The sequence below is a fragment of the Curcuma longa genome, chromosome 1 (assembly GCF_044706935.1).
Source record: "Curcuma longa cultivar G26 ecotype Majalengka, Jawa Barat chromosome 1, ITB_CL_G26_1.1, whole genome shotgun sequence".
Lineage (NCBI taxonomy): Eukaryota > Viridiplantae > Streptophyta > Magnoliopsida > Zingiberales > Zingiberaceae > Curcuma > Curcuma longa.
In genome coordinates, this window is record NC_133861.1 from 8,463,181 (window position 1) to 8,478,175 (window position 14,995).

Genomic DNA, 14,995 nt, shown 5'->3' on the forward strand with positions numbered 1-14,995 from the left:
CTCCAATTCGCTGTGGTCTCAGAGAACAAGCAGAAGAAATGCTGGGAATTAATTATAAATAAATAATAAGAGAATGCAGTTGCCACCGTGGAAGCATACAATTACGATTTTGCCACTGCAATACCTTGACTTGTTTGGAGTTTCAGGTAAGGCAGCGCGGATGCTACAATAAATAAACACATGCACGTGTTGAATGGTCGAGGATTTGTGTCTTATTTTTAAAAAATATCAAATGTATTTCAACAAAGAATCAATTAATTATAATCATTTTTCTAGATATCATAAAAATATTTGGGGTGGATGTTCAATCGATCGGCGCCATGTCCAATTTGGTCCGACCAAATTTCTTAATATAATTATTGTAAAATTTTAATAAAAGGGTAGAATATAATAATACATCAGAAATGAAGTGACCCACCACCCGATTCCGCGTATATCATCATCATCATCATCTCCTCTTTTGTGAAAAGGAAGTTCCCAGCTCTTTCCCTCCCTCTTCAACTCCATTTATGATTTGTGCTTTTTATTCTTCTTAAAATATTGGATTTTAATTTATTCGTGATGCATAAATGGTTCTAGTTTAGTTGTAACTTGATAAGGTTGGGATTGTGCTAATTATTATCTTGGAAAAAATTTTGTTGAATCAAATTTGACTAGCTGAAAATGAATAAATAATGACATTTATTTGTCCAAATTGTGTGTGATGTGACCAGAAAGAAAATATAATTAGGGAATACTCATCGACACGTTACAATTTTAAATTGAATGCTTGTTATAGAATATCTAAATTGCAATCTAACTAATCTATCCAACGCAGAGGCATCATCTCGAAGATCCATTGTTTCTCAATCGAACCCAGCCCACCTCTTGTTTGTTAAAAACTTTGGCATCCTTCCACACCCATCACAAATTCAATTCTCCTATTGATGAACGCGTATATATACTGTGTGTCTTCGCAACGTCCGCAACTAAGTAGGCATCGCGAAGAATTTGTGTGCTGAAAGTGATATGGGCGGCCCACCCCTCAGTTGTGGACCGATGTCAAGCACAAAGTGTTGCGTAGGATATCAAATCCCTCTCTCTATATATAGAATCTTGATATGTTGCCGCGTAGCATCCACGATAGAAGATTTTGAACACTCGAAAATATTACGAGCGTTCGGAATAGGAACAGTATTATTTTTTAATTAGTTTTTTATTTACGGTTAAATTATTTAAGATTTTACTTTTAAAATTTAGAAGTTGAGTTATAGTATTAAATATAAAAATAATTCAAAATGAAAAAAACTAATTGTTCACGGGACGTGCAAGATAACAATCTGACAAACTCCGTAAGCACTTAAATTATTTTTGTTTTGAACTTTTTTTTGTGCTTAATACTATAATCTAACCCCTAAACCCTAAATAGAAATAAAAATAAATAAATAACAAAAAAATACTATTACAATTTTTGAACGCTTGAAAGTGATCCGGATGTTCGGGCTTTTCTATCGCACACCACGCGCGCACAAATAGACGCGTAGGATATCAGATTCGTGTGTATATATATATAGGAGTGATATCCTACGCGCCTTAAAATACGCGACCGTGCGCGACATCAAAATCAAAGTACCCAGAAGAATTTTAGACGCCTAAAATAGTAAATCGTATCATTATATATATATATTTTATTTTTTAGTTATTTTTTGGCATATGATTATAAGCTATTTAAGATTTTTTTTCTTTAGAATTTAAGGATTGAATTATAATATTAAACACAAAAAAATTTAAAATGAAAAAAAATTAATTACTGATGGGGTGTGTCGGATTGGTATCACACATTTCATATTCGACACACCCTGTGAACAATTAAATTTTTTTATTTAAAATTTTTTTATATGTAATACTACAATCCAATTCCTAAACACTAAAGCGGAAATCTTAAATAGCTTAACTGTAAGTCAAAAAAATAAAAAATAAAAAATATATACAATGATACTATTTATTATTTTAGACGTCCAGAATTCTTTGCGGGTGTTCCGATTTTAATATCGCATATGATCACGTATTTTATATATATAGAGTTATATATATATATGACCTACCTTTGCCGCGTCACAATCACAATGTGACTTTTTAATTATCAAATAACATCAAAGTCTATTTTGCACTATTTTTACATAATAATTTTATAGGCGAAGCCATTTAACAAGCCAATTAGATTTACTAATGCATGGCGGTCAACTTTTAAGTTCTTACACAATATTGTAATAAAGGCTTTTGTTTCTCCGTGTTTGCTTGTGTTTTGACCATTAAAACCCTGACACTTAGTCAGCAACAAAGCAACAGCGAAAGGGTTAGAGATTAGAGAGTGAGAGTTGACGCTCAGAGGTCACTGAAGGCGTTGCAAACGAGAGGACTTGAGTTTCAGTCGAAAGGATTTGTGTCCTTTGACCTGTGGAAGTGTAGGGTTCCGATCTAGAAATTCCAGAACATAAAGGTTCGATGAAAGCATTTGTGTCCTTTGACCTATGTTTGATTCGGTTGGAGATCAAGAGATTGAGTGAATTTTTATCAGGTCTAACTTTGGCTGGTGGTCTCTCGTCGAGTCAACTTTTGCCAAGTTGAACTCGGGCGTATTTTATGCTACTGGGTGGGCTTATGTTGGGTCAGCCTTTGGTAGATCGTAAGTTGTCGGATCGACCTCTAGCTGGTCATATACTGTCAACTTTGACTTTTGTCCGTAGACCTCTGACGAATCATATATTGCTAGGGCGACTTTGCCTAACCATACTTGTGTTGGCAATATTATCTTTATATAGGGTCTCTAACAGGCATACCTACCTTTATAACTAATATGCATGTCTCACTCTTTAATTGATGTCATTATTATGTGCCCTTGGTAATTGTCGCCTTTCCTATATCCGACGAGCTCAACCATCTTGTTAAATTAGCTCAGCAAGAATAATCCGACCGGTCCAAACCCTTCACTCGGTAGACCGATATGAACTGAACTCTTTTTGGAAATGAACTCGAGAGAACCGATCAGACCTAATTTGAGCTTGTCTTGAGTTAGACCAAATTAACCTAAGTTTCGTCCTAATCCAGACTAATCAGGAATCACATTGACCATATTTTGGACATGTCATGTGACCCTCGCAATTCCCTCCACATCAATGTTAATATTATTTCCATATTGAAAAGTGAAGAAAAGTAACGTGACCCTTTTCCATTTTAATACCTTTAACTTTTTATGTGCCACTTGATAATTAAAGGCATTCTTAATTGTAACAAAGTATATATTTTTTTTCAATTCTTCAAATGTCATAAAACAACCTGTAGTTTCATATATCTAGCAAATGCATTCTTATTATTCTTGGCACAGTTAAAATTACAAATACTAATGGCAAAGGTCAATTTTTTATCACGTTAATTATAATTTGCTATATATAGATATATATTTTGATGTGGCGGATATAGACAACCTATACGTGGCACTGTTTGATCAGTGCAAAGTTAAGCTGAACTGTAAGTTAAAATTGACCTGCCTCAAACAGAGTCAACCTGATCTAGAGTTAACCAAAGTTAAATCAAACTCATTCAGCTGTTTTTCAAGCCCCGGAGAGCTTAGACTTGCAGCTCAGCTGACAACACTCAGTTCGACCAAGAACCCTCATCTCGGCTAGCCCCAACATCCTCACCTCGATCAAGCTCGATGCCTCTCAACTCAGCCGACAACCTTCAGCTTCGTAGAGTTTGACAACCTCACCTCGTGGCCAACGTTTCTCAACTTGATTGACAACTTTCAGCTCAGTCAGGCCGGACATCCTCATCTTGGTCAAGCCCAACACTTCTCAGCTTGGCCGATAAGCCTCAGCTCGGCCAGGCTTGCCATCCACACCTCGGTCAAGCTCGATGCTTATCAGCTTGGCCGACAACCCTCAATTCGACTAAGCCCAACTTCCTCACCTTGGGCCCGACTCCCTCACTTGGTCACGTCCGACGCCTCTTAGCTCGATCGACAATTGTCAGTTCAACCCTTTGACTCCTGACTTGGTCATTCCCCGTCACAAACACATAAAATGTGAGAGACTATTATACTGACTTCACGATGAAAGCGGAGAACATGGGCAACATGGCCTCTCAACAACTAGAACTTGGTTAATTGATAACGACACAAATAAGGGAAATATAGAGATTAATGATAATATAAAAAAAAATCCCACTTCCGTGGGCGCACACAAGTACAATCACTTCTCCTTCAACATTCTCGCCCCTAAGATCCTAGAGTAACTTGGGCATCTGAGTAGCTCCGGATCCACCTTGACCCATTCTAATCCTTGTTTTTGAATCCTTCAGGTTTGGAGATTCTTTTCTTAGCTAGTCTTCAAAGTCATCACATCCATTTTCGCCCGTTCTCCCGATAGTTTATTCATCCATGGTCTTTGGTCAGAATATATATATATATATATATATTAATCAAATTGATATCCAATAACATATAGTTTATCATCATCATATCAATTTATTATACATCATTATGTAATATAAACAATATTTTATACACTTGCGTTTTATTTTTGATGGGTAAATATATACCATCAAAAGAACACACAAATAATACAATAATCAAGGTTCTTATTCATATCATATCATGTTTCATGTTTGACGAAATATCAGATCTGAATAAGTATCAAAGGTATGAGGTATAAATGCTCTCATGCATGTATATCATCACTCTCTCTGTGTATCCATCATCAAAAGTGTTAAGGTTGATTTCCCATTTTCTGAATGGATCACGGGGGATCAAGTATCAATCGGACTTTGTTGTCAGTGTCAAGCATCCACTCACTACAGGCATATCCATATCGTATATTCCAAAAATCATCTTTGACTATCCTCAGTCCCTTTGAGTCCGCCTCCGATGCATGCCAAAATGGTAGCTAAAGGATGTAAAAATATATATTGGTGTCCCCTCTCCCCTAGCTAGCTCAAGTTGTGGCCTAGTGTCCTCCACCTCTATCCGCATGTATCGTCTCAAAGCTGCATCTAGGTCACCCGATCCTATATACTTGCATTTTAATCAATATAGAAAGGAGATATATACATGCTTTCAATTATTATTATTTTATAATGGATGTATAATTGGTGCATTGTGCAAGTATTTTTTTGTTGTGAACTCGTTTATTTTGGTTTTTATTATTCAAGAATACTGCACTTAATTTTTTAAATCTAGAGTCATAAGCAAAATATATAAAAAATCCAATTTAATTTATAATTGAAAAGAAATGCAAGTTCATATTTGCTTAAACGGTATTCGGTATATATACTTCATCAATCGTAGGAAATATCCTATAACTTTGTTTTATTATTGTAAATGTTAGTGAAAAAAAATCGTATCTTTGCACGCGGATTGAGTCATCTCTACGTGTAAAAGAACATCTAAAGCAAAAACATGATAGTGACATCAAAGATATTAATTAACGAAGTATTCGATTGGATCCCATTAACTAAAAGATAAAGAACAAAAAACAACTCCACGAGATAAAAAGAAGGCATATATATATATTTCATGAGTCGAATCATATGATTTAAAAAAAAAAAAAGAATAGAATTCAAAAGAAAAAGTGGAGCACCTAAAAATATATCCTCTCTCGTCACCTCCCATTCTCACTCATTCCACACAACTTTGCAAATGTATATCAAGGAAAAGTTTTTTTTTGCCTTTTAAAAAAAAATTATTTGGTCCTTATTTTGATGAACACGAATTTGCTCAAAGATCACATGCAGTCGCCTATTATCACCTATATATCCAGATGATACATCAAATGCTTCTTTCTTGGCTCTTGTCTGAAGAATTCTTTTGCTAACTAGTCATATATCTTCCCGATGAAGACACTATATATATATAAGTTAGCTTTATCATCAATGAATGCAGACTTACATGTATTTGTGCCAAGTGGATTTATGTCATTAAGAATCAAACTCTAATGCGATCGTATTAATATGAAAAGTTTGACTTATTGAATGTGAAGTTTATATGAACTCTTGAAATAATCAAGGACAACACCATGATTCTGAAATAACTGTTGTTATTGGAATGACTAATACAACAACAACCAAGCTTGGTAGGGTCAGCTATATTAATCTTTCTATATCATTAGACTCTATCTCCTACTATATCACATCATCTATATTTAAATAATTTTTATTTTATTTTATTGTTGTTAACTAAATTTTTTTTGATCTTCTTCTTCCTCCTCATTTGATGTGTGTATAATTGTCATCATAATAGTATGATATTATCCACTTTGGGCCTAAGCCCTCATGTCTTAATTTGTTCTTGGGCTCTCCCCAAAAGGTCTCATATCAATGGAGATACTTTCCATCATTTTAATCCTATAATCTTTTCCATGTACTTTAGATGTGAGACTATGTTTGCACTCTTACAACCCAACACACATCGCCTAACTAGAGTATTTATTGGTCTTCTAAGTATATGTCTGTATGATCTTAAATGTGTTTCTCAGAATTTTTCTTTAATAGATACAATTCTGATTTTCTTTCTAATGCTATGTCCATACATCCACTTGCTCTCATCTTCTGTTCACGTGCTTGAGTCATAATTTAACATTCAACATCATATAATATAGGAGGTCTAATCATCGTTATATATATATTTTTTTGTAAGACATCTCTCTCAATTCCTTTATCGTCTTATAAAAATGATCTTAAATACTTAAAATTTATATCTCCTATTTGAATAAATATCTCATTATATCTAATATTATAAAATATAAAATTTATATATTCTATCGTAAAGAGACCGTTTAAAGACAAAAGATGAGCGAATTGAGATAGATGAAAGTGCCATAAGAGTGTTGATAGACTTTGTTTATTTGAGATTTCTTTTTCTTACCAAACCTTAAGTCCAGTGCCAAGTTTCAAAATAAAGCCCAATACAATAAACGTTTATAATTTATATTAAGGCCCTAATAATTTTTTAAATAAAAAAATTCAATCAAACTTAACCGATTTTTAAAATTCATAACTTTTAACTAAATTAATTAATATTTATTTAAAAGAAAATTAATTTGAGCTTTCACATTAATCAAATCCAATTAATTCACCTGGATTGATTATTTTGATTAAACCAAAATTTCACTCACCCTTGTTTTTCCACTCATACTATAATTTCGCCTTATGATATAACATTTGATACATACTAATTTTTTTTTTCAATTTTCAATAAAAAAAATTAACAGATTTATCAGCTAACCAATTCATAAAAATCAAACACAAAAATAAAAATGTTCATAGTGTATATTCAACCATAATTTATCATTTATTTTCGCAGCAAATTCTTATAGCTTTTCTTTTTTTTTGATAAAATTTCAATTAAATAATTTCATCCATTTTAATCACAGTCAAATAGTATGGGAAAACGCCTGTTCTAACGTCGTAGAACAGCATGGCTTTGCTCCACCTCGTCCAATCGCGTCTCCATAGCCCGTGGAAGCGGTCATCCATCGGTTGGGACTATTCTGCCCTCGAACAAATCATTCTGGCAAAGATTTGGTGTCTTTTTAATGGAATTCTTGCTGTTTGTTTTTCTACACAGACGGAGAGATTGTGTCAGAAATGGTGTGATTTTGTTAAGCCTAAACCGAGCCCCGTAAATTTCTGCGAGCAATAAAGAGGCAGCCGAGCTGTCTTCCATATAAAAATAGCAGAATAGTGAATGTTAAAAGACCGGAACTGGGAATCGCACGAGGGGGAGAGGGGGCGCCAAGACTCAAGACAAGAGACTGGCTTTGTTCTTTGTCGATGGTTATTGGCATGGAGGCAGGGGGTAGTGTATTTATCGATTTCATCTTTACTGCAATCACAATGTGACATTTTTTTTTCTCTTTTTATAATCCAAGTTAATCATGTTTGGATTGTTAGATCAGGTGATTATTTGGTATGTGATGCGTCAAAGTTGTCGTTTTGATGGGAGACTCTTCGCCCTTTTAGGGTTCTCTGAAGCTTTTTTTTTTTTACTGTAGTATTTATAAATATTTCAGTGTAGAATCAGCACGTCTCTTGAAATGCTTGTTTAAAAGCCTGATTGAATCTCTCTGTCACCGACATTATCGTTTTACTTGGAAACAGTATCTTCGTTGAAACGTTTGCTATTATCGAAGGTATTATACCTTGGGTGTTCTGATCATGGATTGTGGAAAAATATGCGACCATGTTAGATTTTACATCCATGATAGTAAACTTGTTTAGAATTCGATAAATTATTTTGTACCATTCATATATGTTCTTTTTGAAGTTCTTTCAAATTTTAGATTGTGCTTTCCCTCTCCCTCTTACACTATTTCCTTCTTGTACATGCACAGAAACTAGGTATTATGACATGGATTTCTTTGAGTTGGCTAAAATCATCTTTGGCAAAGTTCAAAAGCTGGAACCAGACAATGTTGTCAAGATCATGGGATGCATATTTTTGAAAGAACCAAGTGACGAAGAAATGATCCAATTAGCATATGGTTCTGAACACTTATTATTATTGACTGTAAATGATGCCAAAAGCATGCTCAACTTACTTTATCCCAAGAATTTTATGCCTGACTTCCAAATTGGTTCTTACCCTCCCTTTGAATCACAATTCTCCGACTCCTCTTGCAACAATTTCCGCATCTCAACATCTCATTGGAATTCTCGGCTTGCTCAAAATGGGCACCATGCCTCATCCCACAGCTTTGGTTTATCCCCATTTTCTGATTTGGTTGGAGACAACTACTCCCTCCAGACTCGAACTCAATCAGTGGAACCACTGGGTGGTGCTCCTAGCCACATTACCAACTTCTGCCCAGATTCTGCATTGCCTGGTGGAATGACTTCAAGGTTCAACAGGAGATCGCACAACTTTTGCGACTTGCCTACTAAGGCTTGCTACTATTTCAGCAAAGGCTACTGCAAGCATGGAACAAATTGTAGGTACTCACATGCCCAGTCCTTCCCAGATGGGTTTCCTCATGCACATAGCACCAATATGCAAGAATGTCCCATTGAGGACCATGCACTCACACCGAGATCATTAGAGAAGCTGGAATTTGAAATTTCAGAGCTTTTGAGGTCAAAGAGGGGGATGCCTGTTTCAATTGCATCATTGCCCATGCTATACTTTGAGAAGTATGGAAAGAACCTTCAGGCTGAGGGGTACCTCACTGAGAGCCAACGCCATGGCAAAGCTGGTTACAACTTGACCAAGCTGCTGTCCCACTTGAGGAAGAGCATTAGGCTCATTGAGAGGTACCTTGAATGCATTGGCTTGAAAACTTAGCTTCTTTGTCTATACTAACCATTTTATGTATTAATGATAGACCGCATGGACAACACTCAGTAATTTTGGCAGAGGATGCCCCAAGATATAGGGAGGGCAGGAATGAGAGAATTGACCTATCTCCAATTTCATCTAGTTCTCATCAGATTTATCTCACTTTCCCAGCCGAAAGCACATTCACTGATGAAGATGTTTCTGACTACTTCAAGTAATTATAGATAAATAAAGTTGAGCATTTAAATTGGTTGCTTGTTTTTATCTTTTTTTGTTTCTACTTGTCCTTGCTTTTGTGCAGGCAATATGGTCAAGTGCGTGATGTTAGGATTCCTTGTCAAGAAAAACGCATGTTTGGGTTTGTTAGCTTTGTCCATCCTGAGACTGTCAACATGGTTTTGATGAAGAGGAATCCCCATTACATATGTGGTGCCAGAGTCTTGGTGAAGCCATACAGGGAAAAGATAAAAACCATGGACAGGTCACTTGCTTCTATATTGTTGAAGATTTTACATTTTTAGTTGTCTATTGATTTCTATAGAATCTTTTGCCAGTGCTAATAATTTCATATATGCAAGGCAGATCTTACACAGAAAATTCAAAACCCATTTTACATTATCATTCCAATCATCGTGAAATGGATCGTAATGCTCATTCTGGTGAGTTTGATTGTAAAGTTCAAATTATATTGCACTGGAAAAATGATGTTTGTAATTTACATACTTTCAACTGGATACTATTTACCCTTTTTCAGTGTTACAAGAATATGAGAGTGCAAGACTACTTCGATATCGGCAGCTGATTGACGAAAATGAGATGTTGGAGTGTGAGAGAACACATCTCCCTGGAATGAACTTGGCTTGTACGGCGGTGGCCCAGCAACATTATTTGACTCCAAAGGTTGATGACTTGAAAACTTTAGAAGGTAAAGGAAGAGCTAATCTTATTCTCACCTGCAAGTTTTAGTACCATTAGCTGACTTCTACTTTGCAATAATATGTATGCTTGTTCAGGTCCCAATCACTTCTCACTAAATCATTTCAGCTATGAATTTGATCTTTTCAACAATGGTGCCACAATTGACAGCAAAACTAAACATACAAACGAACAAGAAAGGTAAATACTTAGTGATATATGTTCACAAACAAGGTTTTTTTTTGCCTTTTCAGCTAACACAATCATCATTCATTTTCCTTGTGTTTTATTGACTTATACTTTTTAATGAAAAAAATTGAGTGAAAAAAAGACTTGTCATCGACTGCAAGACAAGTAAGAAATCACAGAGATACAAGGACTAAAATTTTTGCATCAAACCATGGACCAACCTAATACTTATTATTTAAGTTAATTCACTATGTAATTGTTCATTCTTTGGAAATTTTCCTATAGGTTGTTCATCAGAGTATGACTTTCCAAGTAAATTATTTGTGCCTCCAACCAAGTACAAGAAAAATATAGACTTCCTTCTTGATATTTCCATGTTGATTTTCTTTCTATCAACCTCCCTGTAGACATCACGCGTCACATAGATTCCAATTATGAAGGTAAGAGGTGTCTCAATGCCAACCAAACCATAGTAAAAGGAAAAAAGTTATGGGGTCAGAAATGCTGCATAATGAGAAACTTGTCCTCTCTTTGTATCTCCTCAAGCACTTGAAATCCTAGAAATTGGCAGCTTGAAGAGCTTGGAGGCCTCAACACTTTTTAGGGTTTAAGGTAGTTCATTGAGTTTAAACTGGCACCAGCTAGCTACATTTAATGCATTCATCAAAGTCCCAAAAGTTTAGTAGAAATAATGAATAGTTTGAAAACAATTAAAACAACTAAAACAATGCAATAGCCATTGGGAACAAAATATGGTTGAAGGCTCTGGGTGATTGGGTTTTTGGTGAGGATCTTATTTTCAGTCTTGCCGCTGGTTCAATAGAAATGGCCTAGGGTTTCTTGGATTTTTGGATCTGATTCAGAGCTCTGTTCAAGGTATAAATGCCATATTCTAATGGTACAGCTTATGAAATACCTTTCAAATACTTTCTAATCCCTGTATTTGTAACAAAAACACTACTCAGTTCAAGTACTATAGTTAATTTTCAACTGTAGAAATTATTGCTCGATCGGATATATGATTAAATAATATAGTATTATATATATTTTTTATTGATTTAACATGCTATAAACCTGAGAACCTAAACACTAAGAACCATTACCCACCTAGCCTGTCATTATCAAAATCACAAGACTTGAAACTTTGCCAGAAAAAATGTTTTATTCTAAGTTGCCTGTTGTCAATTGTTTAAGCGAATTCATTTGTTTTTGTTTTTGTTATTCATGTAACATGATTCTTCTGTGTTTCATACAGTGACATCATCAAACTCCCTGATAGCCCATTTGCATCTCTATCTTTAGCAAGTAGGATCTCAGCATCCCTATAATTATCCAGAAAGGAAAAAAAACCAAAGAAATCAAGGGAGCTTTCAGTTCCAGTTTACATCAGTTGACTCAGACTGCTAATAATCTTTATATTCAGCAATGGACTAATAAATGCGTCTCCATTTTTACTGTGAAAAGGATAGGATGATGCCCAACAGAAGGAATTTCCCGTTGTAGATACTGAAGAAGGAAAATGGTGTTCTTAGAAGAGGAGACTAATTTATCATATAAGGACAAGATCTACCAGAAAATAGAAATAAATGTGATACATCTTACAATTTAGATGGTAATTAGCTGATATACCTCAATAATTGCTAGTGTCACGTGCTATTAAATCTTGTGGCAAACAGCGGGCAGATGATTGATTACTGAAGAAAATACCAGACTATACAACAGTTGTTTTACAAACTTTTGCTCATCTTCCTTGAAATTATTGCTGAAACAGCTGAATGTAAATGTATAGACATTTCTGCTACAAATTCTATGATGATAATTTGAAAGTTGGTGGAGTCGAGAAATCTTTGCTTGTGCTATGATAAATTTCAAAGGATGGCTCTAATTTTCAGCAACCAACATTATTAATCTTAAAAGTAATTTGTAGTGTTTTTTGGTGAATCAAAAGATGTTTCTTCCTTGCTATGTTTGAAATCTTACAGTCCCATTTTATTGCATCTCTTAACTCTGACTCCTCTGGTCATGTTGCAAGGCATGGCCTAGAGAATTCTGTCGTATTATCTTCTTGTATTTGCTTCATTATTGCCTTCTTCCACTTGTTGAAACTCATCCAATCTCATGTTATAATTTGAACATTTAAAATTGCAGCAAATTCAAGCATACGAAACTCTTTAAAAATCTGGATGAGTGCCTAACTGATCTTCAAGAACACTTCTAAATTATGATTCGACGTTCGCTTATAAAATTTAAAACAGGAAATTCGAATATATGATGCAGTGATTTGAAATGCTGAACCGTTCAAACATTGAATGTTGAAATTAACAAAAATATTTTTAATTAGAAAAAGATTTCTAGCCGAATGAATATAGCTCAAATAAAAATTATTTGTTCTTATGGGAGTGCCACAGGTGGTCAGCCCCAAATGTTGTCTTATAAACCTAAAATAAGTTGGTGCCGTTTGATAAACAGCTCTATTTACTTATGTGTAGGTGTAGATTGAAGGAAAGGAAAGTAAGTGGAAAAAAAAAAAAAAGATAAATAGAGGTTAGAAATCCGTGTGAAAAAAAATCATCTACGGATGAATTTTTAAATCCATCTATCGATTATTTTATCATAGATAAATAATAAATAAATAAATAATCTATTTTTTTTCACAAAATAAACTGAAATTTTTTTCACACGGAAGAATTTCTTCAATTGTTTTTTCGTCCGCCCAAGTAAATAAGGGTTAGAAACACTGGTAAGTCATAAAGCTTCAAAATATAACGTCAACAAATTACGCACTACTTATTGAAGTCAAAGAAAAGACGAAGAAGAAGAGATACTTTAATTTCCCCATTTTAAAACATATAAATCTATTTTATTGTGGTATCTTCATGACGTAAGAGTTGTAGCATTTGCACTAGTAGAGTTCACCGCCGGCATCTCCACCTCATCAGTCGGCGCCTTCTCTTCGCCTTTCTTCGTCTTCCCGAACAAGTCATCAATCTCCTCCAGCGTCCTCCCCCTCGTCTCCGGCAGACATGTGAAGAAGAAGACCCACGCGATCGCCGTGACTCCACCGTACAAGAAGAAACTCCCCCCAATGGTGATGGCATTGTACAGCGATATGAAGGTCATGGTGATAAGGCCACTGGTCAGTCGGTTTACCGCCACCGCGATGCTCGCCCCCTGTGCTCGCAACCGCAGCGGCAGGATCTCCGACCCGTAAACCCACGTGATGGGCCCCATGCCGATGGAAAAGAACGCCACGTACAAGAGAATCGCCACGATGCACAGCCCCACCGCGTCCTTCCGGCCGTGGTCCACCAGCGTCAGTCCGAGGCCGAGCCCCAGCACAGAGACCGCCATCCCTCCGGTGCTCCCGAGCAGCAACGGCCGCCGCCCCACCCGATCCAGCAGGAAAGTCGCCACCAGGATGAAGAGCGTCTTGGTGAACCCCACGGCCACTGTGGTGGCAAGCAACTTCTTCTCCGCGCGGATCCCCGCCTTCTCGAACACCCGCGGGCTGTAGAGCACCACCGAGTCGATCCCCGACGCCTGCTGGAAGAAGTGGATTCCTACCGCCGTCAGCATTACCCGCCTCACCTTCGGCGTCGGTCGCAGCAGCAGGTCCTTCCACACTGACTTCTCCCTCCCGGAGCCGCCGCTCGTCTTGCCGGCTCCTTTGGGAACGAAGTAGCCATCGTCGTCGCAGTCGGCGGGGATGCCAGCGGCGGCCTTGATCTCCTCAAGACGGAGCAGAGCCTCGTCTGGGCTGTCGGAGGTCCTCTCGAGGACGCGTCTGGCCTCGCGGAGGCGGCCGCGCATGACGAGCCAACGGGGGGACTCGGGCATAGCGAGCACGCCGGCGGCAAGGAAAACAGAGGGAACAGCGCCGACGCCGAGCATGAGGCGCCACCCGAGGGAGGTGCTCAAGTTAGAGAAGGCGTAGTTGGAGACGTAGCCGAGGAGGATGCCGACGTTGATGAAGACCTCCGGAAGCGAGGTGAGGAAGCCGCGGGAAGAGGCGGGGGCCAACTCGGCCGTGTAAACAGGGGCGATCATGAGGGCGTAGCCGACGCCAATGCCGGCCACGAACCGGCCCACCATGAGGAATGCGTAACCGGTGGCGAAGCCCATGAGGAGGGCGCCGGCGAAGAAGATGCCGGCAGCGAGCACGATGGTGTACCGGCGGCCGATCCAGTCGGAGGTGAATCCGGCGGCATAAGAACCCACCAGCGAGTAGACATTCAGGATACCCAGCAGAATCTGAATCTTATTGTCGTCGATCTTGAGATCCTCCTTTATAAATATCGCCGCGCCACTCATCACTCCAATATCTTTGTTCATGTTTTTTGTTTTTTTTTTTTGCAAATCACAAAATTAAAAATCTATTAAAACGCTCATATTTAACCAAAACAATTCAATTTAATTTATCTATTAACAGTGGAAGAATAATATATTACCATAACCCAAAATGATGGAGGTCATGGAGGCGAGCAAGGCACAGGCGATGGAGAAGCGCTTGTTCCGGGGATTCGCCGGCGCAGCCGGAGCCTCGGAAGCCATATTATTGTTGGCTTCTACTCGCTGCTCCGCCAT

The 14,995-nt window shown here is 37.3% G+C and overlaps 2 protein-coding genes across 2 annotated transcripts; one reads left to right on the forward strand and one right to left on the reverse strand.

The window, feature by feature from the left end:
• The first annotated feature begins 7,806 nt into the window (after nt 1-7,806).
• Nucleotides 7,807-11,739, forward strand: LOC141831369 (zinc finger CCCH domain-containing protein 18-like). Its single transcript, XM_074718727.1, has 8 exons — nt 7,807-7,831; nt 8,367-9,282; nt 9,354-9,521; nt 9,609-9,788; nt 9,890-9,966; nt 10,062-10,232; nt 10,321-10,423; nt 11,667-11,739. Exons 1-8 carry the CDS (start codon nt 7,807-7,809, stop codon nt 11,737-11,739), a joined length of 1,713 nt encoding a protein of 570 aa, XP_074574828.1.
• Nucleotides 11,740-13,285: 1,546 nt separating this feature from the next.
• LOC141823611 (polyol transporter 5-like) lies at nt 13,286-14,995 on the reverse strand. Its single transcript, XM_074710903.1, has 2 exons — nt 14,860-14,995; nt 13,286-14,733 (listed from the first exon to the last, which is right to left on the reverse strand). The coding sequence occupies exons 1-2, from the start codon at nt 14,993-14,995 to the stop codon at nt 13,286-13,288; spliced, it is 1,584 nt and encodes a 527-aa protein (XP_074567004.1).